General features: G+C 39.0%; 1 protein-coding gene across 1 annotated transcript; it reads left to right on the forward strand.

The window, feature by feature from the left end:
* Positions 1-5,321: 5,321 nt before the first annotated feature.
* On the forward strand, positions 5,322-10,196 carry LOC4333263 (uncharacterized). The gene is made up of 3 exons (XM_015773511.3): positions 5,322-5,555; positions 8,060-8,131; positions 9,786-10,196. Exons 1-3 carry the CDS (start codon positions 5,379-5,381, stop codon positions 9,966-9,968), a joined length of 432 nt encoding a protein of 143 aa, XP_015628997.1. The 5' UTR covers positions 5,322-5,378; the 3' UTR covers positions 9,969-10,196.
* Positions 10,197-14,687: the final 4,491 nt, after the last annotated feature.

Genomic DNA, 14,687 nt, shown 5'->3' on the forward strand with positions numbered 1-14,687 from the left:
GTAGATTGAACCGACGCCGTTACCTCGGAGGTTCTTGCCGCTGCCGTCATGTCCGTCCATCGTCAAGATCCCGTCGGGCCTCTGTAAGCCATTTTCAAGCTTCGGTGAGCACCCTTGAGTACCTTAAGACCACATGCATGCACTATCTCACATCACATTGCTCTAGAACTCGACATGCACAAGCAACCCGAGACATGCCGCTGTTTCCACCATCGCCACCATCTATTCTGTCCACTATGGCTTGTAACAAGACCACCATTGGCTTTGCAAAGAACTCATCTAAATTTTCTATTTTTACCCCAACGTCATCCGAGCCACCTATCGCCGCCGGCAAGCTCGCCAAGCTCACGACCACTCCTCCCTGTACATCGGCGGCTGGAGGTTGAAGACAAGGACCCTGTCTTGTAGTAAACTAAAAGCTTAGGGTTTAAAGCGTAAAGCACTAGAGACTTACATGTGGGGCCTAGTACTGCGAGTTCATTTATGGAAAAACTAGGGACCTTTCTGCAAAACAGTAAGAGACTGACAGTGGACCCCTGGAGATAAAATCGGAGAATATACAAGAGAAATACCTAGAACTTGTAAAATCCATATAAAATCAAATATAGATTATTTTGAGATGATTCAAATTTCTGTGAACTCACTAGATTATGAAATTTAAAGTTATGAAATAAAAACTTTCACTCACAGTACAAATTTCACCTCTAAAATTCATCTAAGTTAAATCACACATAAAGCATGCACAAACTTATAAAAATATATGGAAAATTGACTTCAACCTATTTTGGGATAAACTCAAATTCCACAGAATCACAAACTTATGCTCTCCTGTAGAATAAAATAAAAAGGTATACTTGCTTTGCATCAAATGCCTCTAAAACTATTACCTTTAAAATAACTAGTTTTATATAAGCTGAACTTTAGAAATTCATATAAAATTCATCTTAGATCCTTTTTGAGTAAACCCAAGTTCTGTAGAATAACCAAAACATATACTTCCAAGTTGTAAAATAAAAGTATATACTTACTGTATGATAAAAGCCTCTAAATATTTATGTAAGTAATAACCAATATAGAGCAACCTTTAATTTGTAAAATTTGTAGAAAATTCATCTTTAGTCCAAATGGAGTGAACCAAATTTCTATAGAACCAGCAAGTAATATAATTTAACATAGTAGAGTAAAATATGGCACCTTCTGTACAGGTTTCAACTCTAAACTTTAAATTTATAGGATAGGTTCTAATCACATAGTATTGATTAAGCAATACATATATATAAATGCATATAGAAACACACTCTAGCTATAATGAAACCCAAATAAAACTTGTTGAACCAATGAAGGCATAGATCCATCCCTTCCACCAAAACTTAGTACACTTTAATCATATATTAATTCCTCTTGTTTATAAAAATATGAACTAAAATAATAAAAGTCCTAAACTTGTGAACTAGGGATAGATTAGTTAACAAAATTATTTGCTTCATTCATCACAATTAAAGTAGAATAAGTTTTGGACTTCAAATATCAAAGGCATGTGCATATAGAACACTATACGCCTACAATACGTTATAACTTGTAAAATACATAAAGAATTCATATTAACTCCAAAAGTTATGAAACTAAATGTGTTAGTCTTAAAAATACAGATCTTCACCTCAGCAAATATAAACTTAATAAGAATCACCTTACAACAAATTCAGAATAGTACCTAAGTAAATCCTATATTATACCGAGTAAACTTCTAAATTTCATAACTCCCAAATAAAAAGAGATAAAATAGGAATTCTTTCACCTAAATTCATCTTAGACCAGTACCTATCCACTGTGCACAAATCATGCATTTTAGAGCATTTTGGATTTTTCGCATAATTCGGTGTTTAATTACATAACGTGTACTTTGTATAGATGATTGCTTAAACGGTGAAGAAGTGATTTTGGTGCTAACTTTTTCCAAGTTACAAGGCAAGTCCCACCTCCCTCTCTCTTTGATCACTTTGAACCTATGTTTTAGAGGTTATTGAAAATGTTTGCAAATCTTGCATGTCGATTGTACACTAATAAATTATAATTTTGTTAAACTTGTTAGACAAACTTCTACTACTTGCATTATCACCTTAACCCCACGTATATCCATATCCCCATTCCTAACCTTAGGAATAATATAATTATAACACTTTATATATGAGTTTTGATGTCACTAGGTTACTATAATGCTTAGCCATGCTTAGAATGATCTTCCTTGTCATTATGGGCTCATTACAAATATGAAAATTGATTTTGAAATAATCTGGACAGAATTTTAATACTTGTGATTTTGATAAATAAAATGATGGAAAACATAGATTCTAGGTTTGGGCCTTAAGTGGTGCACATATGGTGATTAGTTGTGTACCGATAGGGGGAGAGTGCGCCTAAACCGACCTAAGGACTTCACTCAATGTCAGTTCATTTCGTATACAGTATAACCACATGTGCTAGTATGGGATAGCCCAAGATTAGTAAATTATTTATGGTTTAGCCTTACATTCTGGTAGGCCGGTGTATATGAGTTCGAATAATTCAAAGGAGCTTCCTATTTACCCCGATGTGGTAGTTTAGGTGACTAAGCGTGTCCAATACAATGGTATTGTGCCACGTGGTGGGTTCCCGTTGTGTCCGCCACCACAGTGTTAAGTTTAAGGCGTGGGCCCGCCACTTAACGGTTCTAGGTTATATAACGTGTATGGCTTAGGATGGAGTAACACATATCGTGCTGGTGTAAGGCTAAATCATGAATTTTGGAAAAACGTTGATGCGGGTAATAAATCGGGTACTTATGTATCGCGTGCCATGCTCTTGCATGATTATTATTTCGCATCATGTGGGTAAAGTGTACAAACTCTTCAGAGTTAAAACTAATCAATTAGCCGTGCTCGCGGTTATGAGCGGTGTGTGGATATGTATTGAGTATAGACTTGTGTTTATTCTTCTAAATGCTGAATTTTATCTTCAAATTATGATGAGATTTGAGAATGATCTCCTTGCTGCCGTGGATGGCAATGAGGTGTATATTTATACATGATTAATGTCTACTTTGATGCCCATATGCTAAGTACTAGCTTGCTGAAATTTATTTGAAAGCAAATCTGATTTGAATGTGTTTTATGCAAATAAAACTTGCTTTATGCTAAAAAAATCCATATTATGCCTTCCTTGATTATATGCCTTGCAAGTAGGGTGTTAGTTTTGTCTTGGTGCTTGCCAGTACATTATTCTAATAATGTACTGACTCTTGCTATTGGATTAACCTTTTGCTTGCAGGTTGTAAACTTAGTCTTTTGAGTGATGCGGGTAATCGATTGCTTCTTCTAGGACTTAAACTTAATGGGGTAAACGTCTAGTCGGTGTGCTTGGGGATTGGGTAGACAAGCTTCCGATGTTCCCTCATACATCTATTTGGCCGATCGGCCTATGTATCTCTAAAGTAGTTGTAAATTTTAATCGCTTTCATCTGAAATGTGTTTGCTATGTATGTCCATACTTAAGATGAAAGTGTGAATCTAGTGCACATCCTGAGAACTAAATTCACATGAGTATGAGTTAAGAATGTTTGAGATGATATAGATCTTTAGCCTTTTTTTGTCAAGTCTCCTAAATGTGTAACACATCTGGTCGCTGCCTTCGAGTAGTTTGACGGGCACATCTCAGGCTGAAGTTGACTGGCAGGCTAAAGACCCAGCAATGCCTCCAATATTCTTCTCTCGAGACGTCGAATGTTTCATTATATTTATTTGATGATATAAATTATTCACTTCATCTATATAATGGGAGGTCAAGAGAGCCTACGACAACTCTCCGCACCGCACGGTGCACGCGACACCTAGCCACGGCCTGCCGGCGTTGAGCGACGGCTGGCTCCTCGCAGCCAATAGCTCGCTCCTCGCCTTCTCTCCTCCTGCTTGGTGCTAAGCTGACAATGCGATGCTGTCACTGTCGCAGTCCGGCCGTGCTAGCCCCACCACCGTCTAGTCCGGCCGGCCGGCCATCCCCGTGCGGCCATGCTGCCGTGCGGCCAACAGTCCGCAGCAGTGCAACACTGCAGCAGCTAGCAGCCTAGCGCCCGACAGGCCAGCCGCCAGGGCCAAGCGCAAGCAACACGTGCAGACACGTGCAGGACATCGTCATTTGTGGTGGCTAGCTGCCTAGCGGCTAGCGCCTAATCGATTTCGTCCTGCTGCTATGGTCTATGGACATAGAGGAACAGGGATAAGGACATGGTGTGGTCACGCACATACATACATACATACATACATATATATATATATATTAAAGATATCTATCGACCATGTTTTATAAAATTTTTGGTGTATGATGAATTATGTATGGCGCAAAAAATATTACTTTATTTTAAAATGGTTTTGTCTGTAATTATACTATATTTTTATGCGATTATAGTATAGATATGGTATTTGTTGTGCTTAGTTGGCCTTATGAAACAAACATTTTCGTTAAATCTTATTTTTAATCCAGCTTCCGCCACTCACTCCTCCTAATGGTTCTAAGCAGTGTGACTTTTAGATTTTCTTTTCAGTAACTTTCCTATTGAACTTTGTAACAACATTTTATTTGATCTTACTAAATCTAGGCCGGCTTCTTCATGGGCCGGTGTAAATAGAATGGAATTCTCTTGCATATTTACAGAATATACAACGAGTCAAGGAAGCCCTTGTTTAGTTTCCAACTTTTTCTTCAAACTTTCAATTTTTTCATCACATCAAAACTTTTCTACACACACAAATTTCCAACTTTTCCGTCACATCGTTCCAATTTCAACCAAACTTTTAATTTTGGCGTGAACTAAACACACCCGAAGATAGATTTAGATAGGTTATGGCTATGTTTAGATCCAAGGGTGAAAAGTTTTGGCGTGTCATATCGGATATACGGACACACATTTGAAGTATTAAACGTAGACTAATAATAAAATAAATTACAGATTTCGCCTGTAAACTGAGAAACGAATTTATTAAGCCTAATTAATCTGTTATTAGCAAATATTTACTGTAGCATCACATTATCAAATCATGGACTAATTAGGTTTAAAAAATTCGTCTCATAATTTACACGCAATCTGTGTAATTATTTATCTATTTTTTTCTATATTTAATACTCTATACATGTATCTAAATATTCGATGTGACATGGTGAAAAATTTTAAAGTGAATCTAAACATGGCCTACATACATTTGGTTTTGTAATTTGTAGCGTGTAACTTGGACTGCCGTTCTTCTATAAAATTCTTTATTGCTGGCCAGAACCAATAGTGCTTCCTAAAAAAAAAGGAACAAGTGAAATCTTCTGTCCTCTGGAGCAGAAACGTAGAGGAGACGTATCTGATGGTCAACCCTCAGCACTGTCAGCGGGCGGCCGAAATGGATAAACCAGCGCCGCAGGCGTTCGTATACCGTATCAGCACGGCGGATGAGTGGGCGCAGCTTCAGCGCACCGGCGGCACCCTTGGCGGTGACCTCGACCGCTCCACCGGCTGTATCCACCTCAGCGACCTCAGTCAGGTAATTCCCAATTAGAAAGCAGGGACGTCTGATTTCTTCCGACTCGCGGGATCCCCATGGATCTCTCTATTTATCATATGCACATTTCAAGTGGAGATTTGGGCCTAGTCATTGGTTCTCTGATTTTTCAGTGGATCTAGGGTGCTAGACTACTTTGCTGAAAATTGCTGTTTAAAATTAGGGATAAAGCCATCCAAATATTACAACCCAGGCTTGGAGGTTGGACGCAAATCAGTAATGCTATTAGAGGTGCCTCTCGCAGCATGTGTGATTTCATCTTTTGTTTGCCTACAGAGCTTCGTGTGGAGATCTCCTGCTTCTTGCGTGTGTCCAATTGGCCATCCTAGATGCCATTTCCTTTGGAATCTTTTGATTCATTTAGGGCATCCACAATGTTAGAAAAAAGCAGGTAGTAGGCAATATACTATTCCTATGACTTAGTAATAAGCATTGTGGAAGTGGGTAGTAACTAATGCTCGGTACTAAGCTTATGACCCACTCATAAGAATAAAAAAACATTAAAATCTCTCTCACTCTCTCCTTCCAACACAAGATGTGCTACTACTACATGCTGAGTTGGACAAAAAGCAACTAAAAAGCAATATTTTTTTCTCATGCGACCCACTTTACAAAGGCCTACTACTTAGCCCTGCTACTTATTACTTAGTTAGGTAAGATACATTGCTGTTGCCCTTAGGATGTTTCTGAGCAGTGACCGTAACAAAGCAGTGAAGAATAATCTATATTATCTATAACTAGCATGGTGGCCCGTGCAGATTGCGCGGGTAGCATCATTATATTTTCTCTCATATAATAGCATATATGTTTTCCCATTATATTATTCAAATATATTAAAATTACAACATAATTTAAATTTTGCAATAACTTTACAAAACTACTAATGTATAATATTCATATTATATTTTATATACGTGTTAGTTATTAGTTATTTTTAATATCAAATTTTAGTTATTTGTAAATTATATAAATTCCTCTATGGACTCTAGACTCGTCTTTTAATATTTTTTAATTCCGAATTTTCTGTAAATTGTATTTTTATATAGACTCTATGCTCTTCTTCCAATATTATTTATTTTTATTTCTGAATTTTTATTATTTCTAATTGTATTTCTATGTGGACTCTAAACTCATCTTTCAATATTCTTTAATTTTTAATTTTGAATTTTAGTTACTTCTAAATTGTATTCCTATATTGACTTTAAACTCTTCTTCCCATGTTTTCTTAATTTCTAATTTTAGTTATTTGTAAATTGTATTTTTATACGGACTCTAAACTCTACTTTTAATTTTATTATGTTTATTCCAAATTTTAGTTAGTTTTAAATTCCTATATGGACTCTATACTCTACTTCTAATATTCCTTATTTTTTTAATTCTGAATTTCTATTTTTTTCTTAATTGTATTTATATATGGACTCTATACTCTACTTCTAATATTCCTTATTTTTAATTCCATATTTCTATTATTTCCTAATTGTATTTCTATATGGACTCTATACTCTACTTCTAATATTCCTTATTTTTAATTCCAAATTTCAGTTATTTCCTAATTTTATTTCTGTATGGACTCTATACTCTACTTCTAATATTCCTTATTTTTAATTCCGAATTTCAGTTATTTCCTAATTTTATTTCTGTATGGACTCTATACTCTACTTCTAATATTCCTTATTTTTAATTCCGAATTTCAGTTATTTCCTAATTGTATTTCTACATGGACTCTAGTCTCCTCTTCTAATATTCCTTATTTTTTAATTCCGAATTTCAACTATTTCTAAATTGTATTTCTATATGGACTTTAGTCTCATGTTCTAATATTCCTTATTTTTTAATTCCGAATTTCAGCTATTTCTACATTCTATTTCTATATGGACTCTACTTTTTCTTTTTCTCCGATTAAAGTGAGAATTTCTAGGCCATGAGAGCGAACGTGGATGCTTCTTTTTCTATTCCTTTAATAATATAATAGATAATGTGCGGAAGTCGTTCTGTTTGGCTTTAGAAGGACATACTATTTCCCTTGATTGCTTTGACAGACATGCAAATTGGTGCCCATTTGTAGTTTATGCAAACAGGTTGTAGGTAAATGCTAGCGAAAAGAAAACATGGCATCTCATTATATCAGGATGTTAAATTTCAGAAATTGTGGCCTATTAAGAAAGGGCCTGCTATTCATATTGCGTTCTTTGGCTGTGTTTTCATATATGATATATGGAAATGGTTTTGCTTACTCAACAATCCCATATACATTTCTAAACTGTGACACCTATTGTTTGGTACACTCAAGTTCTACAAAACAATTTTGTGCAAAAGTATGTTACTACTATTGCATATAAGTACTTCAATTTATATACTTTTCGTGATACACTGAATAATATATTTGTCTTGTAATTTGATCTGGGCGTTGTTTATATATGACCTCCAACCATTCCTTTTTGGCACTGTATATGTATTCTTTAGAACTCATTCTCAACCTGTTTTAGGTGAGGAAAACGCTTAAGAACTTTTTCCTAGGAAGGAATGATCTATACCTACTACAAGTTGACACTTCCAAGGTAACGTGTGTCAGTGTATTTAAACTCCATTGGATGTAGTCACATAATAGATCATTTTAAATTAAACTAGTTGCGCGGCTAGCACCCATATAAAATTATATATTTTTTTAATATGATTTTACTTAAAACTTATTAGATAACTATCTTGTTGTCTTAAGACTTAAGACTTTGAAAGACCAAACTTTATTATCCCTGTGTTTTTAATTTTATAGTTTTTAAAAGTCATACCAATTGCTACAACTTTCTTTTGTCATTTCTTTTTTTTATTTGCTAACTCGATCTACCACTTTTTCTATTCATTCTCCTTAGAACCTTTACAAATTGGATCGTATAGTTTTTAGAGTTTATTGTCTCGTTGGGTTTCGTTTTTATAATTTTTAGAAGTCCCATCAAACGCTGCCATTATACTCCTCTACAGCTCATCCACTGCTTCTTCTGTTTATTGTCATTGGGATTTTAAAAGTCGAATGTAATTATCGATTGGGTTCAGTTTTTACTTTCTAGAAGTCCCACCAAACCATAAGTGACTTTGCCACTGTACTCCTCTACGGCTCACCCACTGTCTCCCTTCTTTATTGCTATTGCGATTTTAAAATCAAACATGATTATTCTTTTACCTTTTAGAAGTCCTGAACCTTTAAAAATTGGACCTCGTAGTTTTTAAAGTTTATTGTCTCGTTGGGTTTCATTTTTTATAACTTTTAGAAGTCCTGTCAAACACTGCCACTATACTACTCTACGACTCGTCTGCCGCTTACTCTTTGTTGTCATTGGGATTGTAAAATTTGAACATAACTATCATTGGAATTCATTTTTTACTTTCTAGAAGTCCCACCAACCGTCGACGGCTCTGCCATTGTACTCTTGTACAACCCGCCCGCCGCCTCTTCTTTTTATTGCCATTGAGATTTTAAAAATTGAATATTATTATATCATTATGCTTTTTTACTCTCTAAGAAGTCCCGCCGACCGCCTTGACCTGTTACTTCACGGCCTACGCGTTATCCCTCCTATTAATCGTCATTAGGATTACATTTGGTGTTTTATTAATAGTTTTTTAGATGTCACATCAACCGCCACCACTCTAATTTTGATTTTTTTTATTTTTTTTATTCTGAATTTTTATAATCTCGTATTGGGATTTTATATGGTCTCTTCTTTTAATATTGCTTAATTTTAATTCCGAATTTTAGTTATTTTTAAATTGTATTTCTACTCGAACTCTTCTTTTCCTTTTTTTTTTTGCTAATTTTGGATTTTATTTTTTTATTTTTAATTTTGATTAATCTCGTATTGGGTTCTTATAGGGCCTCTTGTTTCAATATTGCTTATTTTTAATTTCGAATTTCAGCTATTTTAAAATTGTATTTCTAGTTGGACTCTTCTTTTCTTTTTCTCCGATTAATGTGGAAATTTCTAGCCCCCACAGCGAACGTGGTGTCTTCTTTCAAAGTTGTTTTAATAATATAATAGATGGATACTTCAGAACGCACCAGGTTTTTTTTTATCTCTATTCATGAACAAAAACTATACATGTATTTTGCCCTGGTAACTAGGCAAGTAGCAAGCCCATGCCTGTTTGTATTTCAGTAGAATTCATCTGTTCGTTGTGCCACTTCACATTCATAGCATTTTCTCTTCTTGTTTGTTGTAGCTTTCAGATGGCTTAGTTTATGAGGCAGCTGATGATTCAAACTATTTTCCTCATTTCTATGGCCCTGGTCGGAGTTTTGCACCTCTTCAACTAGACGCTGTTATCAAGGAGGCAGAGAAAATAGTTCTGGTAAACAATGATTTCACCTGCAGTCTACTTGATGGAGCAGACCCCTTATCGTGATGTGTAAGGGTGACCTTTCCCTTGATCTTTATAATGTTTTGAAAAATTCGCTACAGGACGCTCAAAAGTTTGCAGTTATTTGTAAAAAAAGCTGCAAAAATGCAAAAATATTACTGCTCCATATCTAACATCTCCAGGAAGTTGAACCTGGTATATTCCAAGGATCATAGTAAGGGCAGACATATTGTATGCATCATATTTATAAACATCATTGCATATTCTTCAGTAGCCTTAACTGTATGCCAAGAGACAATCTTATTTTTTGATCACCCCACCAAATTAATGTGAAGAATGATAGCTGTATAATCTCTAATTCCTGTTAAAAAGGGTGCAAACTTGAAGTATTGATTAGTTCTCAAATGGTTCCAATAGTACGTTTATTGTGAGAATTTTGTATCAGCAAGTTATTCCATTTAAACTTCCATGAGTTCTCAATTATGCACGAGGTCTTTTAGGGACAAATCACTCTTTTTTATAGGATTAAACATTGTTCTTTCTTTCCTCCAATGTTTTCTTTTCCATGCCAATCGCTTTTTGAAAACTTGCACGCGTGTACGCATAGCTCCAGTGCGGATGTGTTTCATCATGTCGCTAATGAGCATCAATATGTTCCTAACCCGTGAAGCTGCTATATAGGGTTGTGTCTTGGTAGGTTGAATACTTGAATGGTACAGGTTGTGTTCTCAATTTTGCCCTCGCCGCAGCCCACGTCACGCCACCGAGTGAACAGCAGAACTGCACGTAGCACGCATATACTGCAGCGCACACACATAGTATACTTACCGTATACGTATGGCACACGTAATGAACTTCTCATTTTAAAATTGGTATCGATCGGTCAATTATGGTCATCCAGTTTATTAATTGTTCTGGCACTAAAAAATAAGCTGATTAGGTTGCTCGATCAACCCATTTGTCTATCCAAGTCAGACCATCAAAATACATAGGCTGTGTTTAGATCCAAAGATCCAAACTTCAGTCATTTTCTATCACATCAATCTGTTATACACACATAACTTTTCAATCACATCATCTCTAATTTTAACTAAAATCTAAATTTTGTGTTTAACTAAACACAGCCATAATTAATTTGTATATGTCGTTCACCTCTTGCCAAAAAACAAAGGCATCCTCTGAATCTCGGTTTAGGGATATATCAGTGGAAAATTTCATCTGCAAATGTCATTTGCAGGTACATCAAAGTACATCATGCTCATGTGAATAAAATTTGATATAGGTGAACAAACAGTATCACATTTAACCCGGTGATATATACCAGCTTGGTGATATATTAAATTTATAAAGAATTAATTTGTGTATGTAGTACTCCCTCTGTCTAATATGATACATCTACATCGCTAAATTAGTTTTATTAAATATAACATTGAATATATTTTTAATAATATGTTTATTTTGTGTTAAAAATATTATTATATTTTCCTATAGATTAGGTTAAATTTAAAAGAGTTTTACTAGAAAAAATAAAGTGACATATAATATAAAACAAAGGCAATACTTACCTAGTAAATATTTTTGTACCAATGACATGTTCCTTTTCTCATAAATAATTAAAAGTGCAACCTATTTAACGCAGAGCTGAAATTTTGAATGGATTTGCATGTATTTCTAGCTGTACCGATGTAATATAGTATTATTAGGGCAAGTTTGGTATAGTTCCAACTCCTAAATTTAGCTCCAGGAGTTGGGTCTGGAGTAGAGTTGTGGAGTAGCCTAAATCCAGCTCCAACTCTCTAGCTTATTTTGTGAGAGATCTTCACCTAGTGCAGCTCCCATTTTAGCTGTAACTGAAACTGTTTGGCTGAGCATCAGTCCAAGAGAGTTGGAGAACTGGAGTTGGAGCTGTGCCAAACATGCCCTTAGATTAACGTTTGAATTTACTTTCATATAGCATATGAGAATTAAAGCTAAAAATTAGTTTTACTTGAAGACCATGATAAATTTAACTATGCTTTATATTATGAGATAGCAGGGAGTACTAAAGACAAATTATCCTGCCATTTACCATAGGAAAAGTATGAATTATCCCTCTGAACTATTGCGACAGTACGAATTACCCCCTGAACCACAAAACCACACATATTAAACCTCGAACTATTGATACCGGACAAATTACCCCACTGACTCAATCCTGAGCGGTTTTTCTCCTACGTGCCATACACATGGCGTCGACGTGGAAATCCAATTAGCAAAAAGAAATAAAAGAAAAAATAGGGCCCACCTGTCATTACCCCTCTCCCCTCTTCCCCTTCCCCCTTCTCTCTCTCGGGCGCGCGTGGACGGGCAGTGGGCGGCGGCAGCGACGTGCGGACGGGCGGTCGGCGTGTGGGGGGCGGCGGCAGAGCACGGGAATGGCACGGTGTGCGGCGCTGAGGAGGGTGTTGGAGGAGGCCAGCTACGTCATCATCATCATCCCTCTCTCTCTCTCTCCTCAGGCTAGCGGCGAGCCCGGTGGGGAGGGCGAGACGAGTAGCGGGCGGCGCTAAGGACATTGGAGATGGTAGGCGTCTCTCTCTCCCCCTCGTTCTCTCTCTCTCTATGGCGCCGTCAGGAGAGCCGAGCAAGGAGGAGGCGGCAGATCCTGACCGGCGGCCTCCAAAGAAGAGGACAGGCGGATGAGGTGGACGGCATCCAGCTGCCGCCAGGAGGGGGCGAATGAGGTTGGAGGATGCACCGGCGAGGGTGCGCCCTCCTCGCCGCAGCCCGCCGCCTCCCGCGCCCTCTCCGTGAGTCCGTGACGCCACAGCCCCACAGCCTCCTCGCTGGCATCCGTGGCCCGCGGTGCGCCTCCCACGCTGCCGCCCATCACCCGCCCCCGCGCAATGCCGTGGGCGCCGACCGTCCACCGCTGCTCGACCTGCGCTAGACGACCCGAACCCCAACGAGAACGTCACCATGAACGCCGCCGCCACCGCCACGCTCGTCGTCGCCGCCCACAATTCGGAGCCAGGAGATGACACACAGAGGGAGAAGCCGAGGACAAAGAGAGACACGGCCATTTTGACTTGCCACCACCGCCCACCACCCGCCCCTGCACGCCGCCATGCACGTCGACCTCCCGCCGCCGCTCGACCTATGCCAGATGGCCTAGAGAGAGGGGGGAGAGAGAGACCGGCGGCCCGAGAGAGAGGGGGAGAGAGAGAGAGAGACCGACGGAGTGGAAGGGGAAAGAGGAGGTGAGAGAGTATATATGACAGGTGGGCCCTACCATTAAAAAAAGAAAATGCTGACTGGATTGTCAAGCATACGCTACGTAGGATAAGATCGCTCTAGATTGAGTCGAGGGGCTAATTTGTCCGGTATTGAACGATCTCTGGTTCTCGGGTTTGGGGGGGGTAATTCGGTCGACCGCGATAGTTCAGGGGGGTAATTCGTACTTTTTTCCGGTGGCCCTCCCTTCTCCTCCTCCTCCTCCCGATTTGGTGGCGGAGGTAGCAGCAAAGGCTGGCGCAGAGCACGAGGTGGTGGCCGGTGACTAGGAAGAAGATGGAGGTGGAAAAGGAGGCTCCCCCCTCTCTCCTGGTGGCCCTCCTCTCTGTTCACCTCCTCCCTTCTCCTCCTCCAGATCTGGCGACGACGGTGGCGGTGGAGAAGGCCGGCTCGGAGGGCAAGGTGGAGGCCGTTGGCTGGGTAGGAGGTGGAGGTGAAGGCCGTCGCACTCCTCCCCTCACCGAGCTCTTCCCTGGCCTCGCCATGCGCCTCGCCGTCAGCTGCCGGATCCGGCAATGACGGCTTCTTAGGCTCTTTTTTGTTATTTCACTTAATACTATAGGTGTTGGTCATAGGGTAAGAACCTGACACCTATTGCCGGTTTCTAACTGGCACCTATGGGGGTTCATGTATACTAGCGATCATTATCATAGAATCATTGATGTGTGATTTAAATTGTATGAAATTCTGTGAGTTTGTTGCAAGCCTGAAACAGCTCAATAGACTCCTGTTTCTAGCGAGTAGTATATTTTATCAACGCCACACAAGTTGTAGTGCAACTAGTTTCTTAACTATTCAGGGCTACCTGTATTTAGTATCATAGCTTGACTTAATTGAACACTTAGAAATAAGTATAATACTGTGGTTGATTAGCGCGTACTTGAGTTTACTTAACAAAATCTTCTTTTGACCAACAAACTACCTACCACGGAATGTGTTGTACACTACAAAATCAAATTTTACAGGCGAGACACTTTCAAGTTGCAGGCGGATCATAACTACCCAACATGCAAAAATCGCTTCCCAAACGCAGTTCAAGGGTTGCATACGAAAATCTATTTTTGAAGGCGACCTCTTAAGAGGTCCAATGCAATAATACACCAATTATCGCATGTGGGCCTCTTAAGGGGGCCTACAAAAATAGATTTTCGCAAGCAGGCAACGTGGAGAGCAAGTGGGCTATCTCCACGTGTCCTCGCACTGGCCACGCACTACTCTTTTTTCTCCCGCACCTTTTTTCTCCTCATCCCCCTTCTCACTCAATGTGCCTCCTTTTTTTCTCTTCTCCTCCTCTCCATCGTCCGCTGCCTCCCCATCTGCTCCACCTCCCATCACTCCTCTCCCACTCCCTCTCCTCATATCTTCCCCTTCGCTCCCCCCTTCTCCTCTCCTACACAGCGGCTGAGGTGGATGCGACGATCGGCTCTTCTAGTGGCGGTCAACAGGCGCGGCGAATCTGGCGACGACAGTCCTCGGGAAGGGTGGATTTGC

The sequence above is a fragment of the Oryza sativa genome, chromosome 3 (genome assembly GCF_034140825.1).
Source record: "Oryza sativa Japonica Group chromosome 3, ASM3414082v1".
NCBI classification, from domain to species: Eukaryota; Viridiplantae; Streptophyta; class Magnoliopsida; order Poales; family Poaceae; genus Oryza; species Oryza sativa.